Source organism: Uloborus diversus, chromosome 1, assembly GCF_026930045.1.
Source record: "Uloborus diversus isolate 005 chromosome 1, Udiv.v.3.1, whole genome shotgun sequence".
NCBI classification, from domain to species: Eukaryota; Metazoa; Arthropoda; class Arachnida; order Araneae; family Uloboridae; genus Uloborus; species Uloborus diversus.
The window spans coordinates 136470884-136492302 of record NC_072731.1 but is presented as its reverse complement, the minus strand read 5'-3'; the positions used below and the strand labels follow the sequence as shown (position 1 = coordinate 136492302).

At 33.1% G+C, this 21419-nt stretch overlaps 1 protein-coding gene across 1 annotated transcript in view; it reads right to left on the bottom strand.

Annotated features, from left to right (window-relative positions):
* The window catches only part of LOC129221449 (inactive pancreatic lipase-related protein 1-like), a 45239-nt gene extending 33175 nt beyond the window's left edge, over nt 1-12064 (bottom strand). Inside the window, exons 1-2 of the mRNA XM_054855933.1 lie at nt 11754-12064; nt 6654-6931 (exon numbers count right to left, since the gene is read on the bottom strand). Coding sequence (XP_054711908.1) covers nt 6654-6931; nt 11754-11865 — 390 coding nt within the window. The 5' untranslated portion in view covers nt 11866-12064. The remainder of the gene's footprint in view (nt 1-6653; nt 6932-11753) is intronic.
* Nucleotides 12065-21419: the final 9355 nt, after the last annotated feature.

Below are 21419 nucleotides of genomic sequence, written 5' to 3'. Positions count from 1 at the left end.
AGAAAAGTAAGTTCATGATTTTTTTAATGCTAAGTTAGATTCTTTGAATTCAACGGAATGGGGTAGAGTACTATAAAAGAAATATACGTTTTAATATTCTGAACGGCTGAAGTTACTGGCATGAAGCGCAATAAAATAAATGGTTCTAAAGGTTGCCATTTCGGTTTTGAATGGTTTAAATTACCAGCATTAAGTCAAGATACAAATGACTCCAAGACACGAATGGTGGGTAAACAGAACTTGTCCACACAAAACTCATTCAACTTTTAGAGTTAGGAACATTTATTTCAAAATGATGCGATCATATGGGAAGACAGACAAGCTTTATAGACAACCTTTGTGTCCTGGATATAGATGAATTAGAAATGTAAGAAGTAGTAATGACTAAGAAAACCCACAAACGCAGGAGATTTTGTACTGGTCCAATGTTTTTTGTGTGTAAGAAGATGAGCCGCAGCACATGTTATAAATATCAGTTACTGCGAAGGCTTTTGGCTGGAAGGGGCTTTAATAGCATAGACTTGAAATAAAAACTTTAGTACATTTCGAAATAATCTTTCCCATATCAGCCTTTAGATTATCAAACATTATTAAAGAAGACGTAATCCTTATTATTCAGTTTCCACGCTGAGTAAGAAATATTAAACTGTTCCACTTGTTTTGACAAAATTTATTCTTACAATCACGTTTAAGATTCTAAGATTCATAAATAAATCCGAGCATTTTCATTTTTGCACTTACAGTCGAGTCCCGACTTACGCGAGGGATGCGTTCCAAGACTCCTCGCGTAAGTTGAAATTTCGCGTTGTGGAAAAATATATGCATACAAATTTTTTAACCAAATACTTTTAGGCACTTATTAACACCCCTCAAACTGCTCTAAAGCATTCCTTAACCATTACAGTTTCTTCCATCAAGAAATGAACTTTTACTGTATTTAAGAAATAAAAAACTGTTATTCAACATGAAATACTTAAGATGCACAAAATGAATGACCAATGAGAATAAAAGATATAAAATAAAACAACACGGTACGCACTGCATGCAGTAAAATTAAAATGAAGCACAAAATAGTATTGTACAGTAGATACAGTAGCAATATTTTTGAGAAAAAAAATGAGGACACTAGTGATGATTTTGCTCCAAGATCAGATCGTTATTCTTATCTAATACATCTTGAAATACGCTTCACCTTTTATTTAAAACGTTTCAATTTGTGGCTACATCTCCTCGACCTGATCTTTATATTAATCCACAATGCAAGAGCGCGTAGCTTCCATTTTCATAATTTTTACTTGGCTAGACTGCTCTGCAAGCTTCCATATTGAAACTAAGTTCTAACCTTTTACGGACATCTTTTTGTTTTGACTTTTAACTGTACATATGGAAGATTCACTCATACTTATTGTCGCGCTACCTTCGAGTTTTGTAATTGTTCAAGCATATCGAGAATCTTAGCTTTTTTAAATTTCTTTTATCAGAAACTTTCTTTTTCTTTACATTTTCAAACTTTAGATGAAGGTGATACTAAGGTGCCATTATGGCTATTTGATGCACTAGACTAGTTTGGCGTGGGAACTTTGACTGTCAGTGATGCTCAAAGGGACGTCATAACATTCACGAAATCAATATTTAGTAGCTAATAACGAAGCTGATACTTCCTTCTAATATAATTCATGTTGTGGGCAAAAAATTCGCGTTAGCTCTAAAATTCCTTACTCGTGAAAAATTCGCGTTATAACCATTTCGCGTAAGTCGGATCGCGTTGTAGCGGGAGTCTACTGTATTAACATTAATATTTACAGTTGAAGAATATGCTGTTTCGTTCAAATTTATTTTACTTCGGTTTTCCATACTTTAAAAAGTCATTTTTGAGTTACATTTTCAAAATTAATAGTTTAGTTTGCGCTTTTTTGTCTCGTTGTGTGGCGCTGTTTCGAATAAAAATAGAAAAAAAAACATTTCTGAACAAACACATTAAATAACTGCATTGGCAAGTAATTTAACACATCAATCAGTCAAAAAATACTTGATGCGTCAAAAATGAAAATTCGAATATTAGAACATCTTTTTTGCTAAACTTACTAAAAACTGTTTTCACTAGGCCCCTTACCCCCCCCCCCCCCCCCCCGATAATTAAAATTGAAACTTTTCACGTTCAACGCTTCTCGCTTCTACTTTTATCAGACGAAACTACTCTAAGCAGATGAAATGACCATGAATCATTTCATGTCCGTAGAAGTTTGTTCTTTAAGATCAGCTAAAATAATAGAAAGAATTTCTCAAGCACACACCCACTGTTAGAAACGCATGAATATCTTTTTTCAATTTTGTTTTCACTATTTTAGCTCACAAGGGTAGATAAAATTCTTGATAGCAAAAAACATATTATGTTTTTACTGGACATTTTCTTAACAAAGTTTAAGTAAAATACTGATTTTATAGTGCGTGTGATAATGAAATAAAACTGTCTTGGGTACATGAACATAATATAAAGACAAATAATGAGTTTGGATGCTTTTCTGCAACTCAATGGTTTGACAAAATGACAAAAAAGAAACTCTATGAGAGTACTAAGAAACATAACTTTAAATGAAAACAAAAACAAAAAAACTATGCCATTAAAGTTGTAGCTAATTAAATAATTTCTTTAACGAAACGTTGTTTCAGGAAAGAGATAAGTTAGTTATCCTTGAAAGAATATTTTATTGATGTTGGAGCAAAGAAATTCAATTCCAATAGATCGAAAATACTTCTCCCGCATAGAAAATCCACCATCAATCACGGTCATAGAGTTCAATGCGCAAAAAATATTTGGAATATTAATTGTTTCCACTCAAATTTAATAGGATAAACATTTTATGAGGAAGCCTATGTTATGTTACAGACAGTTTCTCTAACAACAATATATTCAAAGATTAGAAGGGATTAAATGTTTGTTTCAAGGCTCCTGGAAACGATTAAAAAGGGAAATCGGGAAGAAAAGAACAATCGATCAAGAACGAAAAGACTAACGTAATTTTAGTTTTGAGAATCGAAGGTGATGATTCTGAACGACTTTATGAAAAAAAAAAATATTAGGTATCTGTGAACCTTGAGATGAGTATTATCAAGCAATTCAAATAAGCTAGAACTAGGTCACAAGTTCTGTATCTACCCGAGTTGATTGATCGGTAGCGGAAATTAAATTGAAATAACGTATCTCTGTTACTTGCAAATAATTAAATTTTTCAAAATACTTTTGCAGCAACTTCAATTTAGTAAGCATTTTTCCTGAAGAAGTAAAAACTGGTTTTGAATGCGCAATTAGGTTTCGGTACTAGTTGAAGATCAGATAAAGAAGAAAAATCACTTAATATACTAATTAATTCATATGAATGCATGGTGCATGATTTTATAATACTCTATGCATAAGTGTAGAATGTGATCCCCATAACTAGAGACCAGTTCGAGAGAGTATGAGTAAATAGGGTCACTTAAGGGAGGGGGGAGTAGGGTTTTGCAGTTTCAAAAAAGTGATTTTTTTTCTTTTATGTTTCGTCTTAAACATTTCAAAAATATTTTCCCAAAACTTCAAGTCGTTTCGAGCAAAATTCTCAAAGTTATCAAGTATTCAGTCTCCGCTCCTCCAAACTATAGCTCCGACAGCTGCCGAAGAATGCATCAATTCTGACAGTTGCAGACGCTCAGAATGTCAGTTTTGCTTGCTTGGGGTTAGGTAAATATACTATAAATAAACAATGAAAAAAAGGAGAGACTCAGAAGATCGAAGCTGCTATAGGGACTGTCTTCTATGGAGTTGGAATTGACGCTTTTTAGCTTCTAAAACTTTAAACGCGGTTTTTCTCAAAATCATTTTTTTTAAGTCTGTGTTCACTCCCATTTCAAAACCAGTTGACCGATTCATTTCAAATTTAGTGCGCACTTTCTGCATATGATAAACCTCCCCCCTACGTTGAGTTTGAGTTTTTTAAATTTTTTAATGGGTTTTTTACTAACAAAATAGTGGAATTTTTCGTGAAAAATAACATTTTTAACTTCAAATGGCCGCCAAAAGTTTTAAAGTCGATCAGAGAACGTAGGGGAAGGATTAATTATACTAAATTGAAATAAAATTTGATTTCAGATAAATGTCAGCTGAGATACAGTGAACACCGCAAATCATCTTTCTCCAAAGTTGCTCTGGGAAAAGCTCTGCCACCGGCTTGTCTGTGGATATTTTTTGATCAAAATTTTAGAGAATATTCTTAAAATCATACATAATAATACGCAAAGGGTTTCAATAAATTCGATCAAATCATTTTCGGGGAAAAAAAATCGTAAAAAAAGTGAATATTTTTTACGCTGAACCCCCCCCCCCCCCCCGTAAGCTTTATTAAATTTTATGAAGTCAATCTTTAATCTACATCCAATAAATATTCCAGGTATCGTTTCACTTATAAAAAGTATATAAGTTGGAACATTGTACGTTATCATGCGCAGCAAACATAACAAAAATGCATATTTTTTAAACTTGAAAAGATGAAAAGTACCGATAAAATGACCACATTTGGGGGCCGATCTGCAAATGGTGCTCGTGATAATTTCATCCTAAATTTTGGGCTGTGGCAAAATTTTCGATGAATTCTATTCAACCTCAATTTTGAGAATTGAAAATATATATATTTAAGAACGTGCAAAACAAATGCGAACAATGACGCTTGACTAAGAACTCATTAACTCGACATCATGACTCCAGAACGTGTTTTACAACCAAAAACTTGAAAATGCAAATATTGTTCAAGGCTCCGTTTCAACTCTTTAAAAAGCGTAAAGAGAAAAGCTCAGACTAAAAGAACTTAATAGATGTAAGAACATGTTTCTTTCTGAAAGAACACGGAGAAGGAATTCTTTTCAGTTGATTCCATTTTCACAAAATTTATCGTTTTCAGGGTAAATGAGTTTTCAGCTACTCGAGCAGCAATAGATCTAGTAACACGATAAAATTCCATAGTAACTAGGAAATGCATATGCATTTTTATAAATTTTGTAATGCAATATTAATTATTGCATAGTGTATTTTCCATTTTTTTAAAGAATAAAGGAAGTTTAATGTCAGTGAAAAGTAAAAAAAAAAGAAACACAGAGAGGGAGAGAGAAAGCTTTTGAATCAAATTTCCCCTCTGATCATAAGAAAATCGCAATGATTGGGGTACAAAATTAATACTTATCTTTTGAGTAAAACTTCTATTTTAGATTTTGCTGAAGAGAGAGAGCTGATTAACTTTAAATTATTGTTTGACTAAATGATAAACCTGCATTAAAAAGATTTCAGTATCTGTTTGAACTTTTAAGGAAAGACTGTCAGGAAATATAAAAGAAAAATGTAAACTTTTTCCCATCGATTCCATATTTCGTGGCGAGTAGAATATTTGGAGCATAATTTTTTGAAACGAATTCGGGATTTAAATTTATCCACTTCCATTTAATGACTCTAAACCTTTTTGAATTCATAATGGTAAGTCACATTGCATTTACCCCATTGAATAATACAACTTTGATGTAAATCAAAAAAGCATTTTGAAAAACATTTTTTGCGACAATTTATTTTAAAAAAGAAACAAGAGGATTTTAAAATGTAATTAAATTTTTATCTTATTTTTGCAGTGAAGAAAGTTTATTAGATCTTTAAAATATAATTAAAGGCTTTACAAAGGACACTGTAAATCTTTGGTAGAAAGAAATGACAGGTTATTTGGGAAGTGATTCTCATAAATAGAGTTTAAAAAGGATTACAAGTCCAAGGGTTAAAGGGAAAACTTTATCAAACAGAAAGATAATTTATCAAGATTTTCTTCTAACCAGTATGAACATTTGTGGGCGACTGTTTTGCATCATAAAACAATAACGTTTAAATAAAATTAGTTTAGGTATGCCCCTATTAACGTTCCTAAAATGCGATCATTCAGTTGATACTGTTAGTGCAAGCATTACGTAGGTAATGTCTTTTATGCATTTTACATGATTCACACAGTCTGCCCATATGATTCAAAGTTACAATTAATGACTTTATGAGTATTCCACATTGTATTATTTAGCATTGAGTATGTAAGGGAAAACACCAGTAGTGGCCAGTGCTTCAGTAGTGGCCACTTTAAGTTTAGTTATATACTTTGAAGAAAGAAATCAATAATAATAATGTAATTTTTTGGTGGTATTTAATGTAGCTATCATACTCAATCAATTTTTTTTCATCAATTATTTGAATTTAAAGTAAGTAATGTAAATTCTTCAGATGGAAGAATTTTAGGTGGCCACTACTGAAATGTTCAGATTTTGTAGTAGCCACTACTGGATTAAGTTTGAGGCTTGTGAAAAAATTGATAAAAATTGAACAAATTTAAATTCTGTCATTTTTTTAACTTATTAAATCTCTTTCTAAATTGGAACTGTTTAGAAAGAGTTGAGCTATAATATGCTCATTGAGTTTCAAGAGGGGCAATTAATATTGTAGATATACAGTTTAAGAATATACTTCACTATGGTTTACCAGTGCCTTTTTAAACCGTAAAGTGGCCACTACTGAAGCACTGGCCACTACTGGTGTGTTTATCTTAGTTTTCGAATCTCTCAATTTTTAGAAAAGACAAGCAAAACGAAAGAGAAAATATTACCTTTATCCAGTCCTGAAATCCGCTTTCCCGGAAGCCATGAATAATTATCTTAACTGGACGAAGAGGATCGAAATCTGATTGCGAAAAACTGGAGTTGCTGTTGGTGCGAATCCTCTGGAAAACATCCGGGGCTTTTCGAGTCACCAGCAAAAACTGAGGATCCAAAGTATCTGGATTGAGTGGGAAAAGACTGATGGGTCGAAGTGAAGAGAAAAAGGGTTCTCCTATTGAAAAACAACCCCATCTGTCGTAGCATCTTGTTAAAAGGCTATCTTTTTCTGCAAATAGAATAAAATACGTTTTTACATATTTGCTTCGAATAAAAAACTCTAAATTGTTAACTTATGTTTTTTGAGACCTAAGATTTCACGGAATATGCTTCATAACATGAATGTATCCAGAGGGGGGCAAGAAGGGGCAGCTATTCCCATATATGCTCAATGCAATGCATTTTGCTGGGAATAAACGACAAAATGTATAATTGCATGGCTTTCAGAATTTGGAAGGGGGAATTGACCCCCCTGATCATCAGAATAACACAATAACACGTGTCTGCCCCAATTCCTTCTTGAACTGGACACGACCTTGCTTTATAATTTCAATCATAAATGATTAATTTTTAAATGAAATGATAGGCACGTAATTCATTAGTACATAATATTTGGTACGACTGTTCATCGATACATTGCCAGTCTTTAACGTAGAAATGTAAATGGGAGCAAAAGTCCTATATCGTCTTAAAAAAATGCAATTGTCCATTTTCATATCACACAGTCAAAATAGCCTTTTAGTTATGCAAACCAAAGTTAATATTTCATCTTCCTTTCCATGGAACCTGGCGGTCTTCAACATTATACTATGACTGCAAGTGTGGCGCGTTTATGACATTTGGTGCTGATATTTCATTACTAATATACCAACAAATCTACGTATAAAATCTAGTTATAGTGTTCAGCCACCTAACTACATCGTGAAATTAGTTGTTTCGTATTCGAACTCATATGATACACCCAGAAATAAAGCTGCGTAAAATTAAAACTTTGCTATAACAAGCCCAAATGGTAATAAAATTAATAGTTTAAAAAACTAAAAAAACACCACTTGGCAGCAATATGAACTAACAAGTAAAAAATAATCTTTGGATGTTGAGTAAAATTTTTGACCAAAAAATTAACTTTAATGAAAAAAAACATCGGGTGCTTTCTATTTATATTTTTGCTAGAACAACAAATGAAAGCAATTTAAGACAGCTAGTATAAAAGCCCCCCCCCCTCCCAACGCTTTTTTTTACATTTAAGTTAATTGTTTGGTCAATTATTTTATCAGATTTAACATCCAAAGATTATTTTTTACTTCTTAGTTCATATTGCTACAAAAGCGTGTTTTTTAGCTTTTTAAACTATTAACCGATATTTTCTTTTTTTAGTTTTACTTTTTTTACGAAAACGTATTCATTTTAACATAATTCAAGATTTTCTATATTCATAACCCCCTCCTCCCCCACACACACACACTCACACACACAAAAGGAAAGAAAACAAATGACTAAAGAGATCGAGCAACATTCGACACGGGAATCTCTTGAACTCCAAGAATAATAATGACCGTAAAGGTGTAAGAGTCGAGCTCTAAAAACGTGCAACTGCTCCGATAAATTGCCCGTCGAAAATTGTCTAATCCAGCTAATTCGCACCAGTCATCAATGTATATGTGCGAAAATCATATTTATATTACTTTACAAATTTTAGATACATATAAAAATTTAAGATTTAAAAATGAAATCATTGTTCAACAATGACCGTGATTAACAATGAATTTTTATTTGAAGGCTTGCCTGCGTTTTGGCATGAAATTAGTTTGAAACTATTATGCAAAATCCCGTTCTAACTACCTTGGAACATTAAGCTAAAAACGATAGTATTGAATGTAAAAAATATATGTAAAAGCTAAAAACGAACAGTAACACAATTATAAGATACATATTTTAAATTTTTATTAAAAAAAGTCGGTTAGGTTTAAGTCATCACCGTTAAAAATAAGTGTTTAAAGACCTGCAGATAATTCGCACCTCGAATAATCCGATTGCCGTGAATCAGGAGTTTACAGTAAATACTCAGAAAACTGAAAACAGCATATTTTGAAGCTTAAATTTTTCTTTAAATTCGTCACCTCTTCTATCTGATGTGCAGACAATTCTTTTCGAGTGCACATTCTTTAAACACGCAGGTCTTAATTTCAAACTGCATGCAAAAAGGCCAACGCATGCTCCTCAGTAAATGCAAAATTAGGTGAAATGGGTTTAGATGCACGTGCCATACTAATGTTGAGTTTCTTCAGACTGATAACAATAGAACAGCAGTCATTGTTTTGTTCGAATGCATTGTCTTATTTCTTTCACGTTCTCAAAGAGCATTGTGCGACCATGAAAGCATATTGCTGTTATTGAGCTTCATTAGTGTCTCATTATTCAAATAATTTGAAATTTTTACAGCGGCTTTTTTTTTTTTAGTTTAAAGTTGTCATAAGTAAGAATGATCCGGGGAAACTCTTGATCTAAAATTACAAATATCCATTTTGTAAGAAAAAAAAAAAAACGACTATTTAGTGTAGAACTTAAATTTTTGGTGAAATAATGAGTTATGATGGTGAACTTATGAGGCAAATCCTATACAACATCATATTCATTGAAAATTAAAATTTTATTTAAATCTTTCAAACTTTCAGTGATGAGGAATTACCCATGAGTCGCAGTTTTTTTTTTTTTTTTTTTGAGCACTTCTAGGGTAATTAATGATCATCTATTTATACATACATTTTTTGAGATAATGTATTTAAAATAGTCATGCAGCAGTAACTTATAAATACTACATTAAATAAAATAAATGACCTCACAGGTCTTAGTTAGGCAACAGACAAGATTTTTTTTTTATTAATAGAAAAAAAAAACCGAGCACGTTCAAATCTAAACAACACGTTCTCTTCTAATTTTGAATCCTGTTCATTAACCTTGCATTTCTTTTTTTCCATTATTTTTAGAATTCTTTGTATTTTTATAGTGTTTGCTGATAATAAATATTAACAATTCTCTAAAAGAACTAAACTTATGTATTTATCTTTTTTTTTTCAGATTCTATTTAAAGGGTGTTTTTTTTTCTTTTCTTTTCTTTTTTTTTTTAGAGGTATAGAACTTTAAGTCGGGAACACTGTTTGATCTGTGGGTCATTTTTATAGTTGTCACTTGTTTTATGTTTAGTTTGGTTTGCCATTTCATCATGAATAGACAACAGGACAGTGCAACACGCCACACAGCGCGTGTCACAATTGATTTATTGAAAGAAACTTTCGGTGAACGAATAATTTCGCTTAATGGACCCGTGAACCGGCCTGCGATTTAACTACGCTGGACTATTTTTTGTGGGGCTGTGCGATGTCTCAGGTCTACACCGATAAGCTGATGTCTAATGTCTACACCGATAAGCCACAGACGACTGACGCCTTGGACAAGAACATTCGCCACATATCACTCACATACGGCCCCCATTGCTGCAAAAAGTGATAGAAAATTGGACTTCCCGATTAGACGTTCTCCAAGCCAGCCGAAGTGGCCATATACCAGAAATCACATTTAAATAAAGAATTATCTTTCGAATGAAGCCAAATTCATGGCGATTTACATCATTTAACGATGTTTTATTTGAACCTAAAGTTCTATACCTCTAAAAAAAAACACCTTTTATAACAAGAAAGGAACAGTATTAACAACTAACACAGTTGTCGATAATTGCCCCATCTATAAGGGGCAAAATTTGATAACCTCACTGTAATTATTTTTAATATTTACTTACTGATGTGGAAACATTAAAAAAAAACTAACACTTTTTTTAGATAAACTTAAATAACACTAATGAATTAATTTGAAGACAGGGAAAAGGATATTTGTATATTATATATATATTATATATATATATATATATATATATATATATATATATATATATATATATATATATATATATATATATATATATATATATATATATATATATATATATATATAGATAGATAGATAGATATAGATATAGATATATATATATATAGATATATATATGCATATTTGATAACCCATCTTTGAAGTAAAAAATTTAGTAATGTTTTAAAAAATCCTCAATTTTACAAACTAGCAATACAACATTGCAATTAAGGAAATGTAATTATACTGAAGTAAAGCATTCTAAAATTACAGACTCTATTTCATTAAAATTCCATTCTTTAAACTAAAAATTAAGTGTTCTATTATTATCCCAGAAAAGTAATGATCAGAAATTACCCTGGGTCAACCTGCTGCAAAACATGAAACCACGCGGTAGTTCCTTTTTTTTAATCGATAAAAATTATTTTTTTCAACAAAAAAAAAAAGTCAATCTTCATAGCTGAACATCAAACTCATTACTACCTTTTGTATCTATCTTTTCTGCGTTGTTTTACAACGCACAGGATTTTTTTGAAGATTGCAGCTCAAACGTGCGACACGTTGCCGACATAGTTTTGAATCAATAAAAAGCAATAAAATATCCAGTGTCGTAGATTGAAGTAAAACCTGAAATTTTGTCATGGATTGAATGTGAAACGAAGTTTACCCCATGAATATTTCTTCTTGTACGTTTTTTATTGAAAGGGTTTGGAAAATTTATATGGGACTTAAATAGGCACTTTTCCTGATATTAACCCCATACATCTAGGGTTATTTGTGTTTCATAGAGAAAAAAATCAAACATTTTTCCCGCAGCACTAAAGCTCAATTTTTGATCTACTCATTAAAGGCTTGTGTCGCGATAAATGCACACAGCGAGTGAGAGTATGGGCATAAGCACCTTCCTATGCACCATATTTGTCTAAACAGAATTTTTTTTAAATCTTAAAGCTAAATTTATGATTAAAATAATGAGAAATAAAAATAAACAGTAGCCACCTTAATTATTTGATTGAAATTATTTTTTGCATAGAAATTCAGACAAATTGATCAAGTGCATTTAATAAAAATCGTCCCTCCCCCCTTAGGGGAAAAAATTATTTCCGGATCGGGGAAGACGACCGACTTACCCCCGTCAATTTGCTGTGCCGCTGTAACCTCAGGTTCCCTGTCCACCTGTTGCGCATGCACTTGCTGTCCGCAGAACACGAGACACACGAGGAGGACGGCTATTCCCGCCATTTCGGACTTTACTGAAGGAATGGAATGGAGCCCGAAGACTGGATGCCAAGGCCGGAGGTCAGTGTGACAGAGAACAATGATTTCCAAGAGAAGGACACTCTCCCTTTCACCATCCCTGCTCCCGCAGCGTCTCAAGCGTGACCCTCCCGACTTACCTAAGAACTTTCTCTTTTACCTGTCGGAGTTTTGTTTTCCGTTGGTGGAGTCAACCCGGGGCGTCGACTATTGCCTTTCGATGCACTTGCCCCACCAAGGTAAACTGCTGAAAAACCTCAGGGTTAGGTATTTTTAACTGGACGTAATGTTCGAAGGGTAGAATCACTTCAAACGCAATTCACAATCGCGGAATAGAAAAGGAAGGAAACTGTTACGTATAAAGTTCTTCATCAGATCTACTATCATTTATTAAATAAGCTCTTTGCCTTGACTTTAAAATGGCTTATGATGTAGTCTACCCTTGTCAATGAGAGATTAAAAAAATCCACCCGTTGGTATTGCTTCTAGTGATGACAATGACTGCTATATTTATTTTACGCTGGTTGTTATACCGGGGTCAGCCCGAATTTTAAATGTAAAATGTTAATTCAAAGGAGGTCGTCCATGAATTACGTCATGCGTTTAAGGTGGAAGGAAGCTCGTAAGATTGTGACTATAGAGAGGAAGGACGTAAGAAGACGTGTGACAGCGCAACCATTTTTACAATACTACCCAGCTTGGTTAGGTGCTTATTAACGCAGCGTATCTAATAGATAATTAAATAGATGAATTCTATCTACATGAGCCTAACGTCTTCTAGGCACAAACCCTCAAAAAAACTTAAATAGCTCAGAGAAATCAAGCAAAATACCCGGCGTTCTCTGGGTTAGTGATGAGAAACAATAACTACTTTCATTTTTAACTAACATCAAGCAAAACACACCGTTTTGACGTGATTAAAAATTGTGATCCATCCTTACCCATAAAACTAGAATAGCAAAAGGTATAAAGAACAAAATAGCACTCATTTAGAAACGAAAGCACAACATTTAAGTATACAAATTTGAAGAATTTCCAAAATTTGTAATTTTTTTCACTTGCTTAAAAATATTAATCTGTTAATTTTTTTTCTTGAACATGGCGTCTAAAACCTTCTCTATATTTCTATTGAAGTACTAACCGTTTAGACAAATGCCTCCGCCCGTAATCACCCTAACTATACTTGCGTTAGTTATTTTGGAAAACTTCAATTATTGTGACTTCTTGGTGAGATTCAATATGTATCCAAATTAGCATTGATTGTTTTGGGATACCATATATAATGCCCCCTCATTGCTTTTAAAAACAGCTATCAATAATGTTCGTTTAAAATAATATTGTCGCCAAACGCGGGGGTACTTTTTGTGACCATACAAAGACGCTAAAAATTTGCATCTGAAATGTTTCCAATTACAAATAAAATTTGATGATTGCTTAAAATTGTGCAAAAAGGCAAATTCATGGAAGATTTTGTGTTGTTTAAGGATTTACATAATTTAGTTGACGGATTCTTTTTACATATTAGCAAAAAAGTTTCGAAGGTTCTTTCAATGGCAATATTTGGTCGTAGTCTTTGACCGATGTCAAAGGAAGCAAAAAATTGTTTCTATATGAATTGAAGAACATGAGACAATCCAAGATCTATGAGGTTATGATACCCGTTTAGATCAGAACTCTTTTGTCAATGATATCGTCTACCCCATTAACGGAACTTGACTCCATCACTCCCATTTTCTCATTTATGTTCTGTTTTGGATTAATATTACACTAAACATTAAAGCTTAGGAACACTTGGATGTCATTCAAAAACCTTTTTGTTTTCGAGTCAATCTTCTACACGAAACGTCACGACAAAACTTTTTTCGTTATTTTCGACGTAACAAAACGTTTTTAAATATTCCTTTTCCACACATTTTATTGAACTAAACCTTACAGAACTCTTCAAAAAGCTCGCCTGGGTGACGATTTAAAATTTCATTTACCTTTTCACTTCCTTTTGCAAAAAAGGAAGTATTGTATTCGCGAAAAAATTTTCACTCAAAAATCGGCCTTAATTTCCATTTTGCTCACCCCCGAATTAATGTTGTAAGTTTTATGAAAATCATCTAATGATAAATTAAAAGTGTTAGTAAATTTAAAAATGATAGAAAGAGATGGGAATAAAGTGAAATAAAAAATTCTACATAAACGTAAGCTAGTTTATGAAAAAAAAAACATTTTAATTGTCCAGTGAAGGGCTAGAAATTATATTATTCGCAAACTTCAAAATTAGTTCTTACCGATTGTCTCGGTGCAAATTAATTCATGAAAAACTGAAGCATAGTGGTCAAAATTCTTATTAACAATAAATAAAGAAGAGGAGAAAAAAACTATAAAAAAAACCCTTTATTTTATTTAGTCTCCCTCCCTCTCTTCACTGTCACACGTATTCATCATATAGAATTGTGCGACTTCCAAAACATTTATAATCAATTAAAAAGAAATCAAATCGTCTGGTACTGTTTTGCAACGGACACAGACACTATTTCGTCTCTTATGTTCCTTTCATTGAAAAAAACACATGGAAATAGTACGTCAAGAAGTATTATTTATGCATTTTTTATTGTTGAATAAGTTTAAATATTTTTTTCTTCCAAAAATCAAAATTTTTCTGTTCTAAAGAAAAAAAAAACTTCTGGAAAAACATCTACATCACATTTCTGATTGGAATTTGCATTAAGTATTACAAATCGTTCTAAAAAAGTCGAAATTAATTTTAAATTGATCTATTTTTTCCTCGAAAACGTGTTTATCGTGGAAAATGCAGCAAGAAGTTTAAAACTAGGCAAGAAAACAAGTGTTGAAGAGGTGAAGAAGCAGTAAATTCTTCATCATTCGACCGGTAGTCAGCAGTAATCATCATCATGAATAAACATTACCAGGCACTACAAGTGAATAGTCGTCATTTTCGTCACTTGGAAGTCATCAACATCAGAGAATGGTCGTCGTAGTTGCCTTGTCGCTATCAGTCAGTAAAGTCATAAGTCATTGTTAGTATTCCCGGTCCATTGGACCTTTGGTGATCGATCAGATCAAGTATTTACACAGTCAATAGTTTGTTGATGGATCAAACGTTCACATAGTCAGTAGTTTCTGCGATCGATCAAACATTCACATAGTCAATAGTTTGGTGATCAATCAAATATTCACGTAGTCAATTGTTTGGTGATCGATCAAATATTCATAGTCAATAGTTTGGAGATGGATCAAACATTCACATAGTCAGTAGTTTATGCGATCGATCAAATATTCACGTAGTCGATTGTTTGGTGATTGATCAAATATTTATAGTCTCTAGTTTGGTGATCGATCAAATATTCACACAGAAAACAGTTTAGAAATCTATCAAACTTGCACATAGTCAATAATTTGGTGATCTATCAAATATTCATAAAGTCAATAGTTTGGCGATCGATCAAACATTTACATAACAGTCACAGTGTCACTATCTTCACAGTAAGCAAACATTTCATCTTTTTTCCAAATCAACATTAATAATCACATAGATTTTTCAAAATAATCACTTTTCAAGAAATTCGTAAGCAAAGGCATCAACTAATTTTAAAATAAATATGTACAAAATTCTATTTACACTATATACAGTCACAATAACTTAATATTCAGAGCATACTGTAAGCGTGTTTTAAATTATTTTTTTGTTAACCGCAGGTTTTCTTGGCGGTTTTGGTGGCGGAGTTTGAGTAGCCACAGTATTTTTGTTATAAATGGGTTTGCAAATTATAAATATAACGTGGAGTTTTTGTCCACTTATTTGTGTAGCCACATTTGTTTTGTTGATGACAGGTTCGTGTGAAGCATGTTGAGGTGTTTCCGTAAGCAATCCAATGCATGGAGTATTAGTAAGGCCGAGACGCTGCACAAGAATCCCGACACATCGTGGTAACCAATGTAGTCGGTGAGTTTAGCTCCGAAGTAGGTATAAAGAGAAAGAGTAAGAAATAGACTAACCATCCTCGTCATCTTAGAGGTAGCTAGACTTTAATAGTTCTAAAATAAATCACAATTCAAACCGCAATTCAAAAGAAAGCAATCTTTTTAAGCTTCAATCTATACAGCTTTGAAACAAATGAAAGGAATTCGTCAATAATGAGAAGACTTCAAATGTTGTGGCTAATAAAAATTCATTGTTACGTTCGAGCGTTTTCAATATTGTAACAGTGCAAAAAAGTTATTGTTGTAGCAATTAAAGTACAAAAGACAACAATGAGTTATAATAATACTACCCGGAGTACAATAAAAATAATAACAGAAAAAAGCAGAACTTTGATGTGTCTTGCAATTTTTGAAACTATTTTTTTTTTTTAAATCACGAGGTGTTACGCAAATTTGAGTTTAACTATTAATATTTTGTTTGTTGTTTTACCTATCATCATAAACATTATACTAATATTATATTTTAAAGATTTCGTGGGAACAAACTAATGTTTTTTTTGGTTTGGTTTGGTTTATTGACAGCATACATTTCGAGTTCGTTTACTTGGTCACTCAGGACTAGTGATGTTCCGGATATACGTATCCGTGGATATCCGAGGGAAAATAAAGATCTCTATCCGTATCCGTTACTTTTTTGACGGATCTTAAACGGATCATTTCTATTCTAAGAATTTTTAAATATTTGAATAAAAGACTCTTAAATTCCGTTTAAATTAGGTTTTATTCCCTATTTAAATTTTAAGGTATCATTTCAGAAGCCAATTTGTATCCCCCCCCCCCCCGTTCCAAAAAAGAAGGGGAAATAAGTTTTAAAAGTTTATATCAGTGTGTCTTTTTGTGGCATCGTAGTTCCTAAACAGATAAACCGATTTTGATAGTTCATTTTTCGTTCAAAAGGTAACTTGATCGAAAGTGTTCTTAGCTTAGCATCGTTTTTGTAGAACTTTAATTACTGGAGATATTAATTAAAAACCTACTTAACGTTTTTCACAATTAGGGTAGTAAAAATTTACCAGTACGTTAAAAATATTGGCCCTAATTGAAAGAACGAAGTTTTCTGCGTTTGATATTTATTTGAAACTTCTAACTGATATACAGTAGGAGCTATAATCTTGTTAAGTAGATTTTAATTGCAATTCTAAGCCTTTATACGCGTGATTGGTTGCGATTTCATAGTCGGAAGATAAGGAGAAAAAGCTCAATGATTTAAAATTTTTACCTGCTGTCAGTTCATATTTGTTAACAAATGTGTAATCTGACCCGCGAAATTCATCTTAATATGAGGTCGGCTCTCTGGGACATGTTTTGGTTTTTTAATTTTAAATTTAATATTAGTTTTCGTTATTGATTTGGGGTTTCTGTTATTCTTCATTTTTGCTTTTCTCGGCATCCTTCCAAAAAAGTGAGACTAAATTCTCTATTGTATTTACTGTTTGAAAAGGTATTCCCGGCTCTGTATTTCGTCGGTTGGAGTAAGTTCGGTGAAAAGGATCAGCGCTGTTATTATGCTGAAATAAAATGCGAAAAATTATTTCTAGCCTGCCCAGTAGCAGCTTTTCACTCTTATTCCTGTATCCTACATCTACCATGCAAGCTAGAAATAATTTTTCACATTCCATCTAAGCATTTATGCAGCGCTGATCCATTCCTTCCAACTGTCTTTCAATTTTAACGGAGATTTCTTTTAAGAATAAATCATAGTCTTGATTATATTTTTGACGCAGTTGACATTTTTTGAAGAAAGTGCCATTATTCTGACGGGAATACCTTCCGTAACAAATTTTACACTTAGGTAGTTGAATTGTGTAAAAAAAATTTTTGAGATCCGTATATCTTGACACTAATGATCCGGATCCGTGGATCTGCTTTTTTAACGATCCGGCACATCACTACTCAGGATCCGTTTATGAACTCACGTCCAATATGACAGATAGCACAATACAGGCACATAGTGTAGGATAGAATTTACAGCATAGAGAACGAAGTTACAGCCAGGGCAAAGGGCGGGAATCGAACCCACCATCTCGGGATAACTACAATTACGGGAGAATCAACTGCGCTACCGAGGTCCCGGTGTTTATTGTATACTAGCCAAGCTAACAGTCGAACCAACTAATGTATGTGTTGATGCATTAGTTGCTTAAAACTAATCTAAATTTTTACTCCAGCTGTAACTTTGTATGTAATTAAGAGCATAGAATAACAAATTAGTTTTATTTGTTAATATATCTGAAAACAGTAAAAAACGGTGGGTTTTTTCTACAAAACAACCAAACTGTGAGTTGTCTCTTTATTTATCGCTAAAAGCAGCGAAAAATAATCTTTAAAATGATGCCTACATATGAAGTTTGATAAAGTATTAACGGAGTTTTGACGTTATCACAAAAAAAAAAGGAAACACATTTGACAAGTAATATATACGATTTTATAGCGCAATCACACAAAGGTGGATTAGTCAAACATTCTAATGTAAATTTCTGCCCTCACCACTTTAATAATCAAAGCACAATTTTTATACATAATTGTGGACTAGAGGATTATGTTTTTGCCGGGGGTTGCCAATTAAAATATAGCCAGAAGTAGGGCGAACTCACAACACACACACACACCACACACACACACACACAACTAATGCTTTTTTTTACTTCCTTTTACATAATGGTAAAGGAAGTATTGTATTCGTGAAAAGAAATAAATTCAAATTGCGGCCGAATTTTCCATTTTACTCATCTCTAAATGAATAATGAATTGTTTTTTCGCCCCGACCGTACGTGTACATGTAGTAAGTACCTAAAACGTATGGACGACCGAAATATCCATTTTGATGATCCCCGAGTTAAACTACCACGAGTTTTTCTCGTGACGTCTGGCTATGCGTATGTGTGCTCGTATATATGTATGCATGTACGATTGTAAATATCTCGCATAACTGGAAAACGGTATTGCGTAGAAAGTTGAAATTCGGTATGTAGACTCCTAGTAGGATCTAGTTGTGTATCCCCAGTTTTGGTTGCATTCGGATGTTCCGAAAGGGGTCTTTTAATTATGGGATCTAGGCACCAAAAAAGGTGGTTTTTGGGGAGGGGGGAATCAGTTAATTTCAATGAAAACCCAAGTGATGTTATAATTTGGTGAACATTTGGCAATATGTCGCCAATATTTTGGTCGCCACTTTTTGCCGCCCCAATTTTGGCGAAAAAAATTATTTTTCGAATATGGTTTCAATTTCGCGCTATTGGCGACATTTGGAAAATAATTATTGAATCACGTTAAAATTGCCAATATTGGAAAAATTAATCTTTGTAACACACTTTTTTACCTCGGTTCGCGACAAACTAGGGGGGGGGGGGATATTTAAAGTGTTTCCTTGCTTACTCTAAGGTGCTATTATCATTAAATTGGCGTAAAAAGGAAGTCATGTGAGGCACACATCAACTCTTTTTTTTTACAATTTACTATAATGTTCGAAAAAATATGTTTGCTTCTTCAAACTTACACAACAATTCAACAATATTAATAGCAAGTCTAATAGCGTGGTATAATCTATCATAGTTTAAAACCATGGAGTTTAATGAAACACTTCAATTAAGTAAATTGGGGAAAATAAAAAAAGAGAGATAAAGTTGGTTTACAGAGTTTTATGTAAAGAGCAACCTTTTCCCTAAAATAAAAATATCTGAATGCTATCAAATCCAAACTATAATAATGCATGCACGAAATGAAGTATCATTAAGAGAAATTATACTTTCACGAATAAAATATTTTTTTGAAAACGAAGTCTGAGTTCTTAATCATGTTTTCTGTTTGGAAAGGCATTAATACAGGAGTTCCTAAAGTGGGTGCTGTGACACACTGGGGTGCCGAAGGGAGAAGCGAGTGGTGCAGCGAAGTGACCATGGTATCAATATAATGTATAAAGAAATATTCGAGTGCCCGCAAGGGCAGATCCGAACATTTTTCAATGAAAGGGCGATTGTTATTTCCACCTTACCTCTCCTACGTATCTGATCTACATCTACTGCATTGGGGTGGGAGTGGGGGCGTGGGTACGGCATCATTTTTATTCAAAACAACTAAAATAAACGGATTTAGCCAGGGAGGTCCCCGAACCTATTCTTTTACTTTTCCGTTGGTAGAGCTATTCTGAAACTGCGTTTTTAGAAATTAACTTTCATAATAATTCCGAGGGAATATTTCGATCCCCCTTCCCTTTAACATCATCGAAGGTCGTCTAAAATTGCTCTTTTTGGAACTTTAGTTGCGACAAATTACCAGATGAAAGTCACTAAATCCATTCCTTCCCCTAACACCACCCCAAGTTGTCTACAATTCCGTCTTTTAGACTTAAATTTTGAAAAATGCCCAGAGGAAGGCTTCCAAACATTACCAAAGATCGTCTAAATCGCCTTTTTGAAATTTAATTCCGTAAAGTTTCCGGGAGGGAATTAATTTCCTTAAAATCCTTCCCTGTATTCGTCCTTCCGTCGGTGCCCTTAGAAAATGCAAATCCTTCAAGGGTCTGGCGAATCGGAAAGTTTAGGATACATAGGCGGATTTAAGGGGGTGCCAGGGGGTGCGCCGCACCCCCAACATTTTTGGTTGGATTTTCAAAGAAAATTTAAATGAAATATATTTTATCAGGAGAAAATATATATTTCTCATCAGAAACTTTGTAAAACAACTTATATTTTTCTACAGCTACAATGCAAGTTAATTTACTTGAAAGCAAATCCAAAAATACAATAATAAGCAGTTTATTGTGTTACCTGGTAACCACACATCGCCAGTGTGAGAGAAATTGTGCTACACGAATTAAAAAGAAGTATTTCTCCATTTATAAAAGAAAAATGATACATAATTACACAAATCAAATAAAACATTCCTTTAATTATTTTTCTCAGTGCTGCATTATATAATAACTTTATGCTCTGTGATTGGGTATGTATTGGTATAACATTACAATTTTGTTTTTCTTTGAAACAACCATGGCTAATAAAGTCAAAAAATATGCTATTGTAATCATGCTATCTCAACAACGATATAAAGTTACATCATTCCAGTAAACCGTGCATAAAATCACTCTGAAATCAACTGAAAACCAGCATTTCCACTGAAAATTTTCAAACTTTTCTGAAGGAAGACCACCGCCCCCCCTCCCCCCTCCTGGACTGTCACTGAGTTCCGCTACAAAAAATATACTAGTTGCCGTTAATATGAATAATAGTCTCCAAAATAGTTATCAGATACAGAAAATAGTTTCTAAATAGTCTCCCATTTTTTTAATAGCATTTATATCATATTAATGCCATTCCAAACCTTTGAAAAGGAAAACTTAAAAAAAAAAAAACAAACTTAACAAAAAAAAATCTAAACTTTAACCCAACCCTGAACAAATAATAGGACTCGACCGATGCATCGGCCTGGCCGATGCATCGGCGCCGATTGTTCAACAATTTATCCATCGGCATCGGCATCGGCGGCCGATGCTAAATTGCAGGAAACATCGGCCCATCGGCCTTAAAAACATCGAAAAGCCGATGGAACTG